Source organism: Oncorhynchus tshawytscha, linkage group LG07 (assembly GCF_018296145.1).
Source record: "Oncorhynchus tshawytscha isolate Ot180627B linkage group LG07, Otsh_v2.0, whole genome shotgun sequence".
NCBI classification, from domain to species: Eukaryota; Metazoa; Chordata; class Actinopteri; order Salmoniformes; family Salmonidae; genus Oncorhynchus; species Oncorhynchus tshawytscha.
In genome coordinates this window covers 47,466,823-47,488,641 of record NC_056435.1, presented here as the reverse complement: position 1 = coordinate 47,488,641, position 21,819 = coordinate 47,466,823, and the positions used below count along the sequence as shown (strand labels likewise).

Genomic DNA, 21,819 nt, shown 5'->3' with positions numbered 1-21,819 from the left:
CGTCGCCAGACCCACTGGCTCCAGGTCATCTATAAGTCTATGCTAGGTAAAGCTCCGCCTTATCTCAGTTCACTAGTCACGATAACAGCACCCACCCGTAGCACACGTTCCAGCAGTTATATCTCACTGATCATCCCCAAAGCCAACACTTCATTTGGCCGCATTTCTTTCAAGTTCTCTGCTGCCAGTGACTGGAACGAATTGCAAAAATCGCTGAAGTTGGAGACTTATTTCCCTCACCACCTTTAAACATCAACTATCTGAGCAGCTAACCGATCGCTGCAGCTGTACATAGTCCATCTGTAAATAGCCCACCCAATCTACCTACCTCATCCCCATACTGTTTTTATTTACTTTCTGCTCTTTTGCACAACAGTATCTCTACTTGCACATCATCATCTGCTCATTTATCACTCCAGTGTTAATCTGCTAAATTGTAATTATTCACTCCTACGGCCTATTTATTGCCTACCTCCTCATGCCTTTTGCACACACTGTATATAGACTTTCTTTTTTCTACTGTGTCATTGACTTGTTTATTGTGTTATTGGCTTGTTTATTGTTTACTCCATGTGTAACTCTGTGTTGTCTGTGTCACACTGCTTTGCTTTATCTTGGCCAGGTTGCAGTTGCAAAAGAGAACTTGCTCTCAACTAGCCACCTGGTTAAATAAAGGTAAAATAAAAAATGGAGGGATTGTGCATTTTTGGTGTAACTCGGGCAGTTGTTGCCATCCTGTACCTGTCCCGCAGGTGATGTTTGGATGTACCGATCCTGTGGATGTGTTGTTACACGTGGTCTGCCACTACGAGGACGATCAGTTGTCCGTCCTGTCTCCCTGTAGCGCTGTCTTAGGCGTCTCACAGTATGGACATTGCAATTTATTGCCCTGAGCACATCTGCAGTCCTCATGCCTCCTTGCAGCATGCCTAAGGCACATTCACGCAGATGAGCAGGGACCCTGGGCATCTTTCTTTTGGTGTTTTTCCAGTCAGTAAAGGCCTCTTTAGTGTCCTAAGTTTTCATAACCGTTCCCTTAATTGCCTACCGTCTGTAAGCTGTTAGTGTCTTAACAACCGTTCCACAGGTGAAAGTTCATTAATAATTTATGGTTCATTGAACAAGCATGTGAAACAGTGTTTAAACCCTTTACAATGAAGAGCTGTGAAGTAATTTGGATTTTTATGAATTATCTTTGAAAGACAGGGCCCTGAAAAAGGGAAGTTACTCTTTTTGCTGAGTTTAATATACATGTAGTTATTACCATGCATGAGATCCCCACATTGCAGCCTGTACATGTAATATATTCACTGATCATGTACTCTACCTTGGCAAATAAAAGGTGCAGTTCAGGTACGAATGTCTGAGATTATTTTTCAGTCATATCCAATTCCAGGAGTATCAAATTCCAGTCTTTGAATGATGCTGTGTCAGCTTGTATGTATTACAATTATACACATCAACAGTGTTTACCAATCTTGGTCTTGGGACATCCATGGTTACACATTGTAACTATGCAATAGACTAGAAATATGATTTAACTGGTTAAAGGCTGATTTTTAATTCATATATACAGAAATAGAAAAAAAAAACAGTACACTACATGTAAATACTCAAACCAGTTAATCTCAATATCTAATTTCCTTCATCTGCATTGATCTGAAACATGATAGGTGTAGTATTTCATCAAATGAGACTTAATTTCAACGAATAGAGAATGTGAAACGCTTTATTGAAAGAAGTTAATTATCCAAGTGTTATAAATAAATGCATTATAAATATTAGAAATACATGTTCAATCTGTACTGCCATGCACATCTGCTGTGCATTATAAAAACAGAGTAAGAAAGAGGTGGCGAGAGATGGTGTAAAAGACAGAAAGGGAAAGAAGTAAGAACATAGGAGCAGGGAATTCCACATATGATTAAAGAATCACAGTGCCTAATATTCTCTCAGTTCATCACAATTAGATAATAGTGTCTAGAGGTGTCTCCTAACAGCCTTGGGCTCCCAGTTGGCCCAAAGGTTATCTTAAGAGCGGGTGAGGTGGCGATGACGGGACTGGGGGTTGGCATCCTCTCTCACATCAAAACATACCGGCAGATGAGAGCGAGCATGTTTAAGCCTCTTTTTTTATTCTAACACTGTCAGTCATCATAATCATCAGGTGGTGAAATGCAAAACTGACCTTGGATCATTAACTCTGGGACTACTACATCTCTATCTGTATTTCAATGTAAAGCATCCCTTTAATAATACTTCCTGTTGACCTGACCAAGTGACCTCTCACCTCTGATCATGCTGTGCCCTCTATGTAGCCAGTTCAGATGCGAGAGGTGTTTACCGACACAGCTGATATAACCTAGAGGATTTAGGGAGAAGTGGAGAGAGGGATGAAGGAGAGACTTATTGAGAAAATAAGGTGGTTAAAGAGACAGTGTTCAACAGGAAGCTGTGTGTGGCCTCACCTGGTGTTCACACTAAGTGGCTGCAAAGTACTTTATACTGATAAACATGAACGGACACACGAGGACAAACAATATAGCGTAGTTATAGAAAGTGTCTTACTAATCTCCATAGTTGGCCCTCTTGCCTATCATTTGAAGGTGGAAGGAGCCACATTAATACACCTGAGACTGCTTAGCGCAGAACACAATCAATCAATCACATTTATACATGAGTGTGTGGGTTATAGGGTGTCTAATTGTTCTAAATGAGTTTTTGTACAGACATCACACCCTTACCTAAACAGCACTCTCGCCTGAGAAGTAGAAATCAAAGGGAGAGAAACAGAATTGAATAACTGCAGTTGACATAGCTAAGTAAATGGAAGAATACTCTTATTGCAATGTGGATGGCTCTTAAGAGCCTTTGGTTGTGCATAGTGTAGTCATGGTGTTGCCAGGGAACAGCACCCTCTTCAAAGAAGTAGGAGGTGAAGATGTCCGCACATGGATTGCCTCTCTTGCTGCATTGTTGGACCCCATCCTTGAAACGTCCTGCAGAGCGCCAGACTTCTTCTCTGGCACACAGTGGCGAGCTGCAGATCCCCTCCTGGTCCTTATGTCCATCCTCATGAAGTTTTGCAGGACAGCCTTCACACGCCTGAATTCCTCCAGGAGGCAGCCCCAGATGGCCCTGGTCACCTTACCTTGTAGTGGCCTACACAGTAAATGTAGGCAACCTTTTTGAAAGAATCTCCAGTTGCAAGGTATCTGTAGGAATATGTACGATAATGTCATTATTAGACTTTTACATCAGCAGGTGTAAAAAGGCCCATGGAGTTGGTGGAATCGTCCTGTAATTCATGGCCACTTGCTCAGCTGGGCCAGGGGTGCTTTAATTAGGTCAGGTGGAAATGTCCGACTGATCAACTCATTAAAAGGAGGAAATCGCCACCGCCCGACCTCGCTGCTTTCTCAAACCTGTCCAATCCAGACAGTCTGTGCGTCCATGAATCAACGTAAGTCCACCGAATCTGTTACCTTTCATCTGAACTATCTGTTGCGATCGGGAGACCAGGCCATCAGTTATTGATTAGAGTTATTACCGCAGAGAGCGGCTTGGAGTGCACGCTTCAAACCTATTGTGTTATGTAAATGGACATTGATCACAGCCCTACAGATCATCTCAGGCCAGTTATGCCATTAATATATGGTTAATATGTAATGAAATTACATGTACATATGAAGACAAACCTGAAAGGATGAAATATGAAACGTAACTGTTTGCTGAACTGATAAATTCTGATATCAAACTGATGGAGATTATAGATTGAATAACTGATAACTGATCAATGTATATGTATTATCCTTCTCATGACTATGATGAATGGTTATGATCCTAAATGACTCCATTCTGCTTCATATTCAATTCCTACAGAACCTTATTGCGGAATTACCTCATTCTGTTAATAATGAGAATGATTTGACTTTCTGATTTGAATTTGATTATGTTATTCTGTTTCCGTTGTTATGCAGCACAGACAACCTACCCAGTAAATATACCGCTTTGTGGTTAAAGAAATTCCTGCCTCAGTCTCATCCATTCCTCTGTTACCTGACCTGTGACCACCTGTTCGCCTTCACTATTGTCAGTCATCCTACCTGTCCAGCTACCCATACAGATTCCAATAATCTTTCCCCAGGTAACTGGATTACTGAAGTATAATATCCCTTATAACAAATCAACATAACATTCGATTGATAGATGCATGTACACACACACAATAAGATCATATCAAGGATAGCATCACAAATGAATACATAAACACCACTTGAAGCTTGAGTTGATGATTAATTGAATCAGCTGTGCAGTGCTAAGGCAAAAACTAAAATGTACACCTATTTGAGTCACCAGGACTGAGAACCACTGCTCTTCATTGGGACAGGCTTTCATAGCCCTCTTTATCTGAGGACAGAACCCCACAAGAAACAGACTTCATTGTAATCAAATTACACAGCACTGAATATTATGTTACTATTATCTCTGTCCTCACTCCTAGGGACTGGAACTACACAAAAGTACATGCCCTATCCAGAATAGCCTACTCACTTTGACAGTTGGGGCTACTATACTTTCACCCTCCTCCATGGCTGTTAACTAGTTACCTACAAATGCATTTGGAGTTTGTTTTTTACAGTGATCAATATATCAGTAGCTAATATGAAGTTTAGTAGCTGGTGATGTTTATTTTACTTAGCTAGCTATCTATACAGTATGTAAAGTTGGCTAGATAGCTAGAAAGCTCATTTAGCAACTCATTTGAGTTAGCCTGTTAGCTAATAATACAGTTTCTTTTACCATTTTCAAAATGTATATACTTACTTGAATAGCTTCTTCCAGCCATGTGGACAATTGTAAACAGGGCAGCAAAGTTTGTTTGTCACCAGAGCGTTTTAAAGCATATTACTATTGAACTATTTACCCACTTATTAATAACCAAACCTTCTTACAAACTTGCTATGCTGAATTCTTGACGCACACTCGAATTTATGCTGCCAAGCACTGGGTGGACTAAGCGGCACGCGGCAATTTTCCGCTTGGTTGTGTACATGCCGGGTAGAGTAAACGAACCGTACAAGGCAGCAGATACTCATAATCCATTTAGTTCATAGCTACTTGTATATAATAATGTATTATTGGTCTTAGTTGTGTTGTCATCAACAAAGGTCAAACCTGATCAATGTGTGGCATAAAAGCATGTGTGAGTGCATTTCTTGATCGAAAATTCAATGTCACTTCCTTCAGCAATTTGTCTAAAGTTTGGATGGAGAAGTTTCCGTGCAACGCTCCACCACACTGTGGGAGTTGTAGTCATAAATGTGCTTTAGGCCTTGTTACTTATCTGAAAGAACCATTCCATAAACATCATTTCCCAGAGACCAGTGTTTTCTGAGAGGCAACAGAGCTTCGAGCTGGGACGAACGCTCACGTAGTAAACGAACGGATGGCAGGGTGATTAGCGGTAAAAAAAAAGAAAAAAAAAAGAAATCGGACTCAACTCGCTAACGGGATCTGGTGCTATAGATGAGCTGAAAGCGGTATATCGCTGTAATGCTGTCCCGTTGACCCAGCCGTGCGCGTCGTTCCCAAACACTTACCACAGCGAAGGTAAAGTTTAGCACAACTCTGTACAGTTTTGGGTAGCATCCCCGCCTGTTAAATATGTATTACTTGTGGCGTGGGAAGAAGCGCAGAAATGTATCTGTCATCATGAACGGGCAGTCATGATTTTTTTCCACTGACGCTGGTGAAACACTTTTTTTTCCCGAGATGAGAGACATACTTTCACACTCGGATTCGAAAGGCTATGAGACTAGTAAACTGGTATCAGAGCCTGATTTATTAGGCAACTCGTCTCGGGATGTGTTGAAGTTCAGTGAAATTGGAAGGGATTTGTAGGCTACCTAAAATGGGCTAAACATGGTCATGGATTTGATGCTGACAATTTACCCATTGACTTGGGCATCATGTTGATGGACATAAATTACAGGAGCCTATGTCATGAGTTACTGTTGCCTACTAATTGTTTGGCTATGTGGTTTTGAGGTGGTATGATGGGGTGAATTGATCTCCATGTTTATTTTCCTTGAGTATGTTTAGAAGTGTGTTCAAAACCACATAGGTCTGAAAATATGTTAAGATCAACCTCGATGTACTCTAATGGATGATGTCGCAGTGTAGGCAAATAATGCAAATGTGTAGATAGAGCTCCTTCTGTGCAAGTTTAGTAGCCTGTCACTGAGTTCTGAAAGACACAAATGTCACCAATGTGAGTCAAGACTCAGGAGGTACAATATGTTCCAGGAGTTTTTCTTTACTAGCCACATGAACAGGAAAAGCTCTAAGCCCCAATGACAGCCTACAATTAGGGTCTGGAGTTTTTCCTGGACAGGTCAAGTGGTCTGTAGCCTCAGTTTCCAGGCTTCCTCGCTGTTCGTGGTGAGCGTGACATGGGGAGTATGGGAACACGAGACTAAGTGATCAGGAAATCGACTGGGCTCTGGGCTCTAGGCTCTAAACAACACAGCACAGGACACTGCTTTACTCACTATGCACTATAACACCTGTAGTACAGTAACCATGCACTAGACCATGTTTCACCCCAATAGTCATGGCCTCATTCATTGTATTCTAATCAGGGTTGGGGTCAGTCCTTTTATAATTCAGTTCAAGTCCAATACAAAGTAAGGGCCATTTTCATTCCCTGAATTGAAAGGGGGTGGAATCCAATCCGGATTGTAACCCAGCCTGGATCAGTGTTACAATAAAACACTGTGAACTGACTGGTCTAACACTCCTTCCACCCTATAGCCCAGAGCAGGTATACTACATACAGCTGCATGTTCTTCCTGTTTCTCTCTGCCTCTCCTAATCATTAACTGTTTACCCCTCGCCCAGCTACACGAGGCTGGAGCATCAGATAGTGCCTGGCCCCATGCACAACCTCCTGCTCCCTTTCTCTCTGGGTTTCCTCTGTTCCAAGTCACCTCACTAGAACTGGGAAACCAACGTTCTGCTCCATTAGAATAATGTAATGTAAGGAAATCCAAGGTGGATGTTGGAATCTGAAATCTACTGATGGCAAGGCCTTGTGTTTCCAAGATACACGTTACAATTTTACCCCAGTTTGAATTGATTCCCTGTTAATTTGTAATGCAAATAAACAGTCATTTATATATGCAGGACTGTAATGTCTTTACAGTTTACAGGGTTAGGAGGATGACCTGACAAAGTGAAGATGCACAAAATGTCACTCTTATGGTTATTCCTGACTGTGTGACCTGCCCAGGTTTGGGAAAACTCAGGCCCTATAGTCATTTGTTAGTGTGTGTTGTGATTCTCTTTATATGATTGTAAAATTCCTGCCTCTACTCTCCTCCAGGTGTGGACCAGTGTGTGTGTGTGAGACATGTCAGATAAGATGTCCAGTTTTCTGCACATCGGGGACATCTGCTCCCTGTATGCAGAGGGCTCCACCAACGGTTTCATCAGCACTCTGGGGTGAGTTAAGTTCACCTATCCCTTCCCTCCTTTAGCAATTATCACTTACTGGCAATGAATGGCAATGGTGGTAACATAGGTCTTCTAATGCAGGGCTGGTCAATTCTGGTCCTGGAGTGCAGAAACACTTCAGTTTTTTTGTTTCTACCTGGTGTTAATTAATCAGTCCCTAAACCAAGTGTTTTGGCCCTCCCCAGACTGACTCCAGACATTGAACTGCCCTGGTCTAATGTAATCATTTTAGATGGTGCCTATATATTTCCCAATCATTTGGAATGGAGGAATATAGCTGCATCTACTCAGCAGATGCCATGGGACATGAACTCACCTGGACATTAGGGCACTTTTGAGGTCTGCACATGCATGACAAACTTTAATTGTGGAGGGAGCTATCCCTTTAAGGGTGAATTCATAGCTTCATGTACACGTGAGAAGGTCATTAAGGTACTGCCTTCAAAGCTCTGCAGTGCATATATAAAGGACTTTAGTCTGTAGTGGTGGTGTGAGTCCCCAATCGTAAGATGAGTGTGGGTTTGAGAGAGGAATGCTGTGGAGATGAATCACATGAGAGGTGGTGTGGCCTGTGAGTCTGAAAGTTAGTGTTATCATGGCAGGGAGGTACTGGCACACAGCGCTGTGTGTGTGCTGCTCAGGGGCCCCTCTGCCATCTGTGGGCCACTGATACAGAGTGGTTTGGAAGGGTAAATGACATTTCCACTTTTCTCAAAGAACAGAGCTGGTCAAACTAAGCCCTTTGAAGTGGGAGTCTGGTCCTGGGTATCTCCATGACCATGATGGTATGTAGACTGGGAAGAATGGGAAATAGGCGGGAACTAATTAACACACAATGATAAGGTCTGATTGTGTGCGAGAGATGTGTCTGGGAGGGAGGGAGAAAGGATTTAACCCAGATGGAGAAAGGTAGGGAGGATGCCTGTGTATGGTATGTGTAGACTGTTGGTGATCCATAGACAATATTGGACACACAATGATTAGTTCTGTTTGTGTATGAGCAAGAGAAAACATTTATATAGGGTCATAATACCAGTGAGAACGCGTAAACACGCTCCACAGGAATTCTCCTACAACAGGGTTCCCCAACTAGCAGCCTGCTTTTCTGAGCAAATAAAAATACAAATTGGACATTAGACTATAAAAACACCAGCAAATATTCCCACAGTTACTACAGATACAGTGGGAAGAACAAGTATTTGATACACTGCCGATTTTGCAGGTTTTCCTACTTACAAAGCATGTAGAGGTCTGTAATTTTTTATCATATGTACACTTCAACTGTGAGAGACGGAATCTAAAACAAAAATTCAGAAAATCACATTGTATGATTTTTAAGTAATTAATTAGCATTTTATTGCATGACATAAGTATTTGATACATCAGAAAAGCAGAACTTAATATTTGGTACAGAAACGTTTGTTTGCAATTACAGAGATCATATGTTTCCTGTAGTTCCTGACCAGGTTTGCACACACTGCAGCAGGGATTGTGGCCCACTCCTCCATACAGACCTTCTCCAGATCCTTCAGGTTTCGGGGCTGTCGCTGTGCAATGTAACAAGAATATTTAGACTTGGGGATGCCACCCGTTAGATAAAATATCGAACGGTTCCATATTTCACTGAAAGAATAAACATCTTGTGTGACCCAGCTAACCATTGTGAAATGGTTAGCTGGGTGTGCGCTAATACTGTTTCAAACATCACTCGCTTTTAGATTTGGAGTAGTTATTCCCCTTGCGCTGCAAGGGCCGCGGCTTTTGTGGAGCGATGGGTAACGATGCTTCGATTGTGGCTGTTGTCGACGTGTTCCTGGTTCGAGCCCAGGTAGCGGCGAGGAGGGGGACGGAAGCTATACTGTTACACTGGCAATACTATAGTGCCTATAAGAACATCCAATAGTCAAAGGTATATGAAATACAAATGGTATAGAGAGAAATAGTCCTATAAATACTATATTAACTACAACCTAAAACCTCTTACCTTGGAATATTGAAGTCTCATGTTAAAAGGAACCACCAACTTTCATATGTTCTCATGTTCTGAGCAAGGAACTTAAACGTTAGCTTTTTTTACATGGCACATATTTTACATGGCACACATTACTTTCTTCTCCAACACTTTGTTTTTTCATTATTTAAACCAAATTGAACATGTTTCATTATTTATTTGAGGCTAAATTGAATTTATTGATGTTTTATATTAAGTTAAAATAAGTGTTAATTCAGTGTTGTTGTAATTGTCATTATTACAAATAAAAAATCGGCCGATTTAATCGGTATCAGCTTTTTTGGGCCTCCATTAATTGGTATCGGCGTTGAAAAATCATATTCGGTCGACCTGTAATCTGCACACACAGTGAGGTGAAGACTTTTGGAGGATGGCCTGGTGTCAAGAAGGGCAGCAAAGATGCCACTTCTCTCCAGGAAAAACATCAGGGACTTGTAATTATACTTCAGTATTCCATAGTAACATCTGACAAAAATATCTAAAGATACTGAAGCAGCAAACTTTGTGGAAATTAATATTTGTGTCATTCTCAAAACTTTTGGCCACGACTGTACAGTCCATTGTATTCTCCATCAATCTCACCTGACTTCAGTTATAATGGATTCAATGCAGGTTTGGTTATTGTTCTGGGTCAAGATAACATGTAGGGGAATGTCATAGTGTATGACTCTTGTATTCATAATGTCATTTATTTTGGTCCATTTTATCCAGATCTGTTCTACTTCTCACTGTGTGCATCTGTGCTACTTCTCACTGTGTGCATAGTGTGCACTGTACTCCGCACAGTGACTAAGGCATGCCATAACATTATTAACACTTTTGAGCTCCCGAGTGGTGCAGCGGTCTAAGGCACTGCATCTCAGTGCTAGAGGCGTCACTACAGACCATGGTTCGATCCTGGCCTGTATCACAACCGGTTGTAATCGAGAGTTCCATAGGGCGGCGCACAATTCGCCCAGCATCGTCCGGGTTAGGGGATGGGTTAGGCCGGCTGTCATTGTAAAAGGTAGGCTGTCATTGTAAAATAAGAATTTATTCTTAACTGACCTGCCTAGTTAAATAAAAAAAGATTTGTCTTTAAATTAATGTGCTTCTGCCACACTTCTTGTCTTATTTGCTTTGTCTATACATTGATTATATTGCATGCTCGCTGCTGCGCAGACAATGTATTTGAAGAGTATTTATTCCAGTTTGCGAAGACGAGCCATCAACTGCTGGTTTGATTCTGTTTACATGTGATTTACAAGGGGGATGGTTAGTAATGCTAGTGCTGGCAAGAGGACCCGGACGGACGGACGGACGGAGACCGGACCCCGACGGACGGACGGAGACCGGACCCCGACGGACGGACGGAGACCGGACCCCGACGGACGGACGGAGACCGGACCCCGACGGACGGACGGAGACCGGACCCCGACGGACGGACGGACGGAGACGGACCCCGACGGACGGACGGAGACCGGACCCCGACGGACGGACGGACGGAGACCGGACCCCGACGGACGGACGGACGGAGACCGGACCCCGACGGACGGACGGACGGAGACCGGACCCCGACGGACGGACGGACGGACGGAGACCGGACCCCGACGGACGGACGGACGGAGACCGGACCCCGACGGACGGACGGACGGAGACCGACCGACGGACGGACGGACGGAGACGGACGGACCCGACGGACGGACGGACGGAGACCGACCCGGAGACGGACGGACGGACGGAGACCGACCCGGGACCGGACGGACGGACGGAGACCGACGGAGACCGGACGGACGGACGGAGACCGGGAGACCGGACGGACGGAGATGGGAGACCGGAGACCGGACGGACGGAGACCGGACCGACGGACGGACGGACGAGACCGAGACCGGACGGAGACCGGACCCGGACGGAGACCGGACCCGGACGGAGACCGGACCCGGACGGAGACCGGACCCGGACCCGGACGGAGACCGGACCCGGACGGAGACCGGACCCGGACGGACGGACGGACCGGACGGAGACCGGACCCGGACCCGGACGGAGACCGGACCCGGACGGACGGAGACCGGACGGAGACCGGACCCGACGGAGACCGACCCCAGACGGACGGACGGACCCCGGACGGACGGAGCCCGGACGGAGACCGGACCCGGACGGAGACCCGACGGACGGAGACCGGACCCCCGGGCGGACCGGACCCGGACGGAGACCGGACCCGGACGGACGGACCGACCCGGACCCGACGGACGAGACCGGACCCCGGACCCGGACGGACGGAGACCCGACCGGACGGACGGACCGGAGACGGACGAGACCCGGACGGACGGAGACCGGACCCGGACGGACGGAGACCGACCCGACGGACGGAGACCGGACGGGGACCCGGACGGAGACCGGACCCGGACGGAGACCGGACGGAGACCGGACGGACGGACGGACGGAGACCGGACCCGGACGGACGGAGACCGACCCCGGACGGACGGAGACCGGACGGAGACCGGACGGACGGACGGAGACCGGACCCGGACGGACGGACGGAGACCGGACCCGGACGGACGGAGACCGGACACGGACGGACGGACGGAGACCGGACACGGACGGAGAACGGACCCGGACGGACGGACGGACGGACGGAGACCGGACCCGGACAGACGGAGACCGACCCGGACGGACGGAGGACGGACGGACTGAGGAGACCGGACGGACGGAGACTGACCCGGACGGACGGAGACCGGACGACGGACGGACGGACCCGGACGGACGGACGGACGGAGACCGACCCGGACGGAGACCGAGGGAGACCCAGAGGCAGACGGAGACCGACCGACGGACGGAGACCGACCCGGACGGACGAGACCGACGGGACGGACGGCGGACCCGGACCCCGGAGACGGACGGACGGAGACCGGACCCGGACGGACGGACGGAGACCGGACACGGACGGACGGAGACCGGACCCGGACGGACGGACGGACGGAGACCGGACCCGGACGGACGGAGACCGGACCCGGACGGACGGACGGACGGAGACCGGACCGGACGGACGGACGGACGGAGACCGGACCCGGACGGACGGACGGACGGACGGAGACCGGACCCGGACGGACGGAGACCGGACACGGACGGACGGAGACCGGACGGACGACGGACGGACGGACGGGACGGGACCGGACGGACGGACCGACGGACGGACCCCGGACGGACGGAGGACGGACGGACTGACGGACGGACGAGACGGACGGAGAGACCGGACCCGGACGGACCCGGACGGACGGACGGACGGACGAGACCGACCCGGACGGACCCGGGACCGGACGGACGGACGGAGACCGACCCGGACGACGGAGACGGACGGGAGACCGGACCCGGACGGACGAGACGGAGACCGACCCGGAGACCGGACGGACGGACGGAGACCGACCCGGACGGACGGAGACCGACCCGGACGGACGGACGGAAGGACGGACGGACGGGACCGGACCGGACGGACGGACGAGATGGACGGACGGAGACCGACCCGACGGACGGAGACCGGACCCAGACGGAGACTGGACGGACGGACCCGGAGAGACGGACGGAGACCGACCCGACGGACGGAGACCGACCCGACGGACGGACGGAGACCGACCCGGACGGACGGACGGACGCCGGACCCGGACGGACGGACGGAGACCGACCCGGACGGAGACCGGGACGGACGGACGGGACCGGACGGACGGACGGAGACCGAGGCCGGGACCCGGGACGGACGGAGACCGGACGGACGGGCGGACGGAGACGGACGGACGGACGGACGGAGACCGACACGGACGGACGGACGGAGACCGACACGGACGGAGAACGGACCCGGACGGACGGACGGAGACGACCGACACAGACGGAGACGGACCCGGACGGACGGACGGACGGAGACCGGACCCGGACAGACGGAGACGGACCCGGACGGACGGACGGAGACGACCCGGACCGACGGACGGACGGAGACCGACGGACGGACGGAGACCGACGGACGGACGGAGACCGACCGGACGGACGGAGACCGACAGACGGACGGACGGAGACCGACCGACGGACGGACGGAGACCGACCCCGGACGGACGGACGGAGACCGACGGACGGACGGACGGACGGAGACCGACAGACGGACGGACGGACGGAGACCCGACAGACGGACGGACGGACGGAGACCGACACGGACGGACGGAGACCGGACCCGGACGGACGGACGGAGACCGGACCCGGACGGACGGACGGAGACCGGACCCGGACGGACGGACGGACGGACGGAGACCGGACCCGGACGGACGGACGGACGGAGACCGGACCCGGACGGAGACCGGACCCGGACGGAGACCGGACCGGACGGACGGACGGACGGAGACCGGACCCGGACGGACGGAGACCGGACCCGGACGGACGGACGGAGACCGGACCCGGACGGACGGACGGAGACCGGACCCGGACGGACGGACGGAGACCGGACCCGGACGGACGGACGGACGGAGACCGGACCCGGACGGACGGACGGACGGAGACCGGACCCGGACGGACCCGGACGGACGGACGGAGACCGGACCCGGACGGACGGACCCGGACGGAGACCGGACCCGGACGGACCCGGACGGACGGACGGAGACCGGACCCGGACGGACGGACGGAGACCGGACCCGGACGGACGGACGGAGACCGGACCCGGACGGACGGACGGAGACCGGACCCGGACGGACGGACGGAGACCGGGGACGGACGGACGGAGACCGGACCCGGACGGACGGTCGGAGACCTGACCCGGACGGACGGACGGACGGACGGAGACCGGACCCGGACGGACGGAGAGCTATATAAATACATTTGATTTGATTTTGATTTGATTTGACAGTCAGTCAGACAGAGACCGAGACAGAGACCAGACACGGACAGAGACCAGACACGGACAGAGACCAGACAGAGACCAGGCATTACTAACCATCCACCAGACAGACAGACCAGACTAACAGACCAGCAGACAGACAGACCAGACAGAGATCAGACATTACTAACCATCCACCAGACAGACAGACCAGACTAACAGACCAGCAGACAGACAGACCAGACAGAGATCAGACATTACTAACCATCCACCAGACAGACAGACCAGACTAACAGACCAGCAGACAGACAGACCAGACAGAGATCAGACATTACTAACCATCCACCAGACAGACAGAGTTATTTGAATGACAATCACCGGCTGACAAAATGTCATGACCGCCACAGCCCTAGTCATAGGTTCTCTTTTCTGACAACTTACTATAATATGAATCAGATGCTCAGTATAGCAATGCTGTATAATGCTCTGCGGAGGTAGACACTGTAGACTGGAGCCTCAGTGTGTTATGTCATTTTCAGAGCGGTGTATCCCTGGTGCAGACAGGTCCATGTGTAGTACGACTGACTGTGTGTGTGTAAACTCCACAGAAACATGACTGGGATGGATGTGGTATCTGGCTGGGGTCCAGGCAGCCGTTATTATGAGCCAGTAGAAAACTAAATTTGTCACCGGCAGGAATGCTAGTCAGTTCGCCCACTTGCAGTGGCCAGCTAATCCTCTCATTTCTTCCTCATAATTGGTGGACTGTAGAAGAGCCACGGCGATACAAGAAACCTTGTGGTGTAACCACAAGTATGTGATTGGTCTAAATATAGTGACTGAGGGAGTCAAAATAAACAGAGCTCTGTGGTTAAGTGTTATGAAAAAACAGTGTACTTTTTATGGGTGTACGTGGTGCTTTATTACAAGATCTCAGGCGGACAATGGGCTTGGATGTAATGGAGGGTTTTATTGTGAAACAATGAGTTGAAATAAAAGCCTTCGATTTGAAAAGATGCTGGTTTCTTCCAGATATACCCTAACCTAGAATGAATAACCCTTGTGGAAAGGGGTACACATTTGTTTGGAGCCTGGGGCTTATATATGAAAAATAAATAAAGCTGTGTGCTTGCAGATTTGTATGTGTGGTGCACATTTATAATGTTGAAACTGTTAGTTTATTTGCATGTGAAGGGTGTGTGGTCGACTATCTGTGTGTTTCTGACTTTACGTGTCATTGTCTCTTCCCTCCACAGGCTGGTAGATGACCGCTGTGTGGTACAGCCCGACACAGGGGACCTGAACAACCCCCCCAAAAAGTTCAGAGGTAAGAGAATGGTATACTCCCATCTCATTCTACTATAGCAGCTCACGCAGCATCACATCACCTCAGTAAATCCTGCCTGTTTACACAGTGTGTTCCACTGAAGATGTTTCTTATTGTGTTACACTGCGTTTCTATGGTGCTATCGCCAGTATCACTCCTGTCCACATGGACTTCAAAAAGTACAGCTCTCTTTTGTGTGTGTGTGTGTGTGATGCTTGTATCTGTGTGTGTGTGTGTGTGTGTGTGTGTGTGTGTGATGCTTGTATCTGTTTTTTTATCAGTGTGTGTTTGTGTATCATCTTTCCTATGTTGTGAGGCTGTGAACATATTGAGGCCCATGAAGGAAGATGTTTCTCTGGGTTTTGCAGTTGGGCTATATATAGCTCTGTCACAGGAAGTACAACTGAACTTGCGACTAAGGCTGTGGCGCTCATGAAATGTTGTCAGCCAGTTGTTGTCATGCAAAAGACTCTCACGGTAATTGACCGTTAATTAACATACTCGTTTAGCATCTCCAGGCCTCCACACGAACAAGCCGACGATGAGGGCATTTGGAGCATCTACATTTAAAAAAGTATAATAAGTCAATTTAACATACAATAAATCCATTATTTATTTTAGACAGGTCTAAAGAAACATTATGATATGAAGAACATGTATTTCGTAAGAACAGAATAGGAGTTGGCCAACTATGTTATCTGGCTATGGATATGCCATAGGCTGCAGGCTAGTTAATTTAGCTGACAAGATATGCCTAAGTCCTGTGCCATTATTTTATTTGATATGATTTTATAGTAAGAACAATAAAATTGAACTTAGCTGAATAAAATAGAAAGGATATTTTTCCCATTACAGTGAATGCACATATGAAATTGAAATGTTGAGCATAATAAAGTGATCATTTAAAACAGGTCCTATATGCTACATTAAGAGTTATTTGGCAACTTTAGTTGTGAAGGATACAAACCTTAGAATGTCTTAGAAATCAAAACATAGGGGCTACATCGTATGACGACACATTACTGATGATTTGAAAAAGTGGCACAAAAAGAAGCTTGCACTCTGTTTCTTGCCTCAGGGTGGACAGCTGTTCTCTCATCAACTGATCATATTTTGAAATTAGTTTAGGTTAAGAACGGCCCATTATCAAATGGGTGTGAACAGGGGCAGGGAAAAAAGACAAATCACCTGTATGCACTCCAATAGCAAGTGGAGGCCGTGCGCTTTCTCTGTTTTGTAGCAGCTGAGAAATGAATACAACACTTATTTCACTCCACGCATCAACCACTGTTTGAGGAGCATGCTGTAAATATCTCAGCAGGTGATATTCCTGTTTGAGGAGCATGCTGTAAATATCTCAGCAGGTGATATTCCTGTTTGAGGAGTATGCTGTCACTGTCTCAACAGGTGATATTCCTGTTTGAAGAGTATGCTGTCACTGTCTCAACAGGTGATATTCCCGTTTGAAGAGTATGCTGTCACTGTCTCAACAGGTGATATTCCTGTTTGAGGAGTATGCTGTCACTGTCTCAACAGGTGATATTCCTGTTTGAGGAGTATGCTGTCACTGCCTCAACAGGTGATATTCCTGTTTGAGGAGTATGCTGTCACTGTCTCAACAGGTGATATTCCTGTTTGAGGAGTATGCTGTCACTGCCTCAACAGGTGATATTCCTGTTTGAGGAGTATGCTGTCACTGTCTCAACAGGTGATATTCCTGTTTGAGGAGTATGCAGTCACTGCCTCAACAGGTGATATTCCTGTTTGAGGAGTATGCTGTCACTGCCTCAACAGGTGACAATCCTCTTTGAGGAGTATGCTCTCACTGTCTCAACAGGTGATATTCCTGTTTGAGGAGTATGCTGTCACTGTCTCAACAGGTGATATTCCTGTTTGAGGAGTATGCTGTCACTGTCTCAACAGGTGATATTCCTGTTTGAGGAGTATGCTGTCACTGTCTCAACAGGTGATATTCCTGTTTGAGGAGTATGCTGTCACTGCCTCAACAGGTGATAATCCTCTTTGAGGAGTATGCTCTCACTGTCTCAACAGGTGATATTCCTCTTTGAGGAGTATGCTGTCACTGTCTCAACAGGTGATATTCCTGTTTGAGGAGTATGCTGTCACTGTCTCAACAGGTGATATTCCTGTTTGAGGAGTATGCTCTCACTGTCTCAACAGGTGATATTCCTCTTTGAGGAGTATGCTGTCACTGTCTCAACAGGTGATATTCCTGTTTGAGGAGTATGCTGTCACTGCCTCAACAGGTGATAATCCTGTTTGAGGAGCATGCTCTCACTGCCCCAACAGGTGATATTCTGCCATGTGCTCTCCAACCTTGTTCCTGCAGCTACCCAGTACTAAATTTAGGAAACCAATTGAAATATGTTTGTGAACATTGATAGTAACATGTTTTCACATTGAAACATATTTCACTACATTGACAGCCCGTCAGCATGCTGGAGAAAGGAATAAAGGAGAGAGGAGCATTTCACTACACCCGCAATAACATCTGCTAATCACGTGTATGTGACAAATAACATTTGATTTGGAAATGCATGGTGGTGAGATATTCTGTATAGCTAAAGGTAATGTGTCACCCAATTAATTATGAAAATATAAAAATTCCCTATTAGGCTATTCAAACCAAACAAACCAAATACAAATTCACTAATTGTAGGCTAACTGTAAGCCGCACTGCACAATTAATGAACCAACAGCATCGCCTAGACTCGTTCTCTCCCAGACTCATAGATAGCAGTTAGAGTGTAGCATAAGGTAACCAGTCCATCCAGTATGCATAATAATACAGTCCACACTCAAAAGGTGTTTACTCAAATTTGTTTAATTTTGGAGTATAGGCTAGACCAATTATGTACCGAAGACCTCTTAAATCAGTTTTGGTTTATGTTTTTCTGCTATGTATAATATGCGGTAGGCTATGTATTGGCATTGGCTATAACTCCAGTATGTAGATAGGAGGCAGGGCACAATCATAATTTGTATTGAGTTTTAGTTTTTTCATGCTTGATTCATTCAGAACTTCCATACAGCAAAGCATCCCCAAACCATCACACTACCACCACCACGCTTCACCGTTTGGATGAGGTCCTTACTGTGGAATCATCACACTACCACCACCACGCTTCACCGTTGGGATGAGGTCCTTACTGTGGAATCATCACACTACCACCACCACGCTTCACCGTTGGGATGAGGTCCTTACTGTGGAATCATCACACTACCACCACCACGCTTCACCGTTGGGATGAGGTCCTTACTGTGGAATCATCACACTACCACCACCACGCTTCACCGTTGGGATGAGGTCCTTACTGTGGAATCATCACACTACCACCACCACGCTTCACCGTTGGGATGAGGTCCTTACTGTGGTCCATACTGTTGGGATGAACCATCACACTACCACCACCACGCTTCACCGTTGGGATGAGGTCCTTACTGTGGAATCATCACACTACCACCACCACGCTTCACCGTTGGGATGAGGTCCTTACTGTGGAATCATCACACTACCACCACCACGCTTCACCGTTGGGATGAGGTCCTTACTGTGGAACCATCACACTACCACCACCACGCTTCACCGTTGGGATGAGGTCCATACTGTGGAACCATCACACTACCACCACCACGCTTCACCGTTGGGATGAGGTCCATACTGTGGAATCATCACACTACCACCACCACGCTTCACTGTTGGGATGAGGTCCATACTGTGGAATCATCACACTACCACCACCACACTTCACCGTTGGGATGAGGTCCTTACTGTGGAACCATCACACTACCACCACCACGCTTCACCGTTGGGATGAAGTCCTTACTGTGGAACCATCACACTACCACCACGCTTCACTGTTGGTATGTGGTCCTTATGGAATGTTTGGTTTTTGACCAGGCATAAGGGGACCCATGTTTTCCAAAAAGTTATACTTTTGACTCATCTGTTCATAGAACATTCTTCCAAGAGTCTTGATGATCATCCAGGTGCTTCCAGGTGCTTTTTGGCAAACTTTTTGGATGAGAAAAACCAAACACTGCATTCCTCAGTAAGAAACTCATACCAAAGGTCAAACATTGTGGTGGTAGTGGGATGGTTTGGGGATGCTTTGCTGCCTCAGGACATGGATCACTTGCCTTAATAGAAGGAACCATGAATTCTGCAGTATATCAGAGAATTCTACAGGAGAATGTCAGGCCATCCGCCTGTGAGCTGAAGCTGGAGCGCAGCTGGGTCGTGCATCAAGACAATGATCGCAAACACACAATCAAGTCTACATGAAAATGGTTAAAAAGCAACACATTTGAAGTTTTGGAATGGCCTGGTCAAAGTCCAGACCTAATCCCAATTGAGATGTTGTGGCAGGACTTGAAACGAGCAGTTCTTAGTTAAATGTTGCTTAGTTAAGTTCTGCATGTAAGAGTGGTCCAAAATTCCTCCACCGCAATGTGACAGACTGATCAACAACTACAGGAAGTGTTTGGTTGCAGTCATTGCAGCTAAAGGTGGCACAACCCGTTATTGAGTGTAAGGGGGCAGTTACTTTCTCAGACAGGGCACTGGGTGTTGCATTACTTTATTAAGTATAAATCGTTTTTGTTATTTGTTAACTCAGGTTCCCTTTATTTAATATTAGGTTTTGGTTAAAGATTGGAAAACATTCAGTATCAGCACTTTTTCCCGGCACTGCAGTATGTTCACCATTTCAATATACGTGGACGTTCCATGCACAATTTTGTGGGGTTTTAGCAATTGTCTGTGTTAGTGTGTGTAATAATCGCTGAAGAGGTGAGAAAAGCATGGTGTTTTGTGATGGTGTACTTTTCAGTAATGGAAGGAGTGTAATATGGATCCATGGTAGGTCTAAGTGTCGCCCTAAGAGGAACAAATGAGCATGTTTCAGCAATGCCGGAAGGAGTTGAGACTAACAAGCATTCCACTCATACTAGGAGTTATGTTAGTTTCCGCATTACATGATGTGGCTGAAGGCGAGTGGGGCTCTGTCTAGCATACATTGTGCCCATTAGCTGCAGTCTGATAGAGCGAAGCAGGGAGATTGTACTGTATTTCTAAGCGTTAAAGCTTTGTTTTCCTTAGAGCGTTGATGTCCGATGGAAGTTCTGAGTTTATTTCCTCCTTGAAGACTGTTACCAACACCAGGAGGCTACTCTCTCTCTGTCCGTCCATCTCTGTCAGTCTATCTTTCTGTGCAGTAACGGGGTGTGTGTGTGTGTGTGTGTGTGTGTGTTTGTGTTCAGTCAAGTTATCTGTCTGTGTGTGTATGTTCAGTGTCCTGTAAGGCTTTAACCAGGGCTGTGACCTGAAGTCGCCTGTATTCTAACAGTAAGAACATTGTTGTTGGTAGTTATAGATGATAGTATAGGGTGAGATGTAGCCTACTTGGATAACACTACTGTGACCTCAACTGATGTAATTATTTTTTTATACCAAAACGTGACTCATTTGGATTCTCTGTAGCTTGGCATGGCCTTTTTATTTAAGGGATGCTTTTTCCAGATGTTAAACCAAACATTAAACGGTTTCTTCCTATTGTTTTTAACATCAGCCAAACACTAAAAACCATGGTGTATACTCAGTGGGAGTTACTGTACTTCCATTTATACCCCAATCTTTAGATTGGTAAGTGCTTTTTTGAGACTTCCGGAGGAGGGAGTGTGTCCGCCGGATGGCTGGACGGTGTAGGGTGAGGTTACCCCTAGAGTTACCCCCTGCTGATGGTTATGACCTGGGAAGGGTAAGCTGATCCTAGATCAACTTCTGCCTGGAGTACAGTCCCCCTGTGTGCCGTCCATTTTGGAGAGTTCCTCCTCAGAGAGAGTAAATAGTGTGTTGGGGATGCAGAATTTCTGTGTAGCTGCTCTGAAAGATGGTGGAGATAATCCTCCTTACTTTAGCATGCTGCTGGCTGTGGGCCAGACTAACCCTGGCCACCAGGCTTCACTACTGAGGTATGCATACCATTTCCTCCCAATGTAAGCAGACGCACCCCACTTTACAGGCACGCACACATGCACACATACAGTTTTGCAGGCAAACAACATTTTTATGTCTCTGTGTCCAGTATGAAAGAAGTTAGAGGTAGTTTC

The 21,819-nt window shown here is 47.5% G+C and overlaps 1 protein-coding gene across 3 annotated transcripts in view; it reads left to right on the top strand.

The window, feature by feature from the left end:
* The first annotated feature begins 5,455 nt into the window (after nt 1-5,455).
* LOC112255286 (inositol 1,4,5-trisphosphate receptor type 1-like) overlaps nt 5,456-21,819 on the top strand; it is a 181,213-nt gene continuing 164,849 nt past the window's right edge. For all 3 annotated transcript variants that reach the window (XM_042324501.1, XM_042324500.1, XM_042324499.1), the window contains exons 1-3: nt 5,456-5,613; nt 7,388-7,506; nt 15,617-15,687. In XM_042324501.1, coding sequence (XP_042180435.1) covers nt 7,415-7,506; nt 15,617-15,687 — 163 coding nt within the window. In that variant the 5' untranslated portion in view covers nt 5,456-5,613; nt 7,388-7,414. The remainder of the gene's footprint in view (nt 5,614-7,387; nt 7,507-15,616; nt 15,688-21,819) is intronic.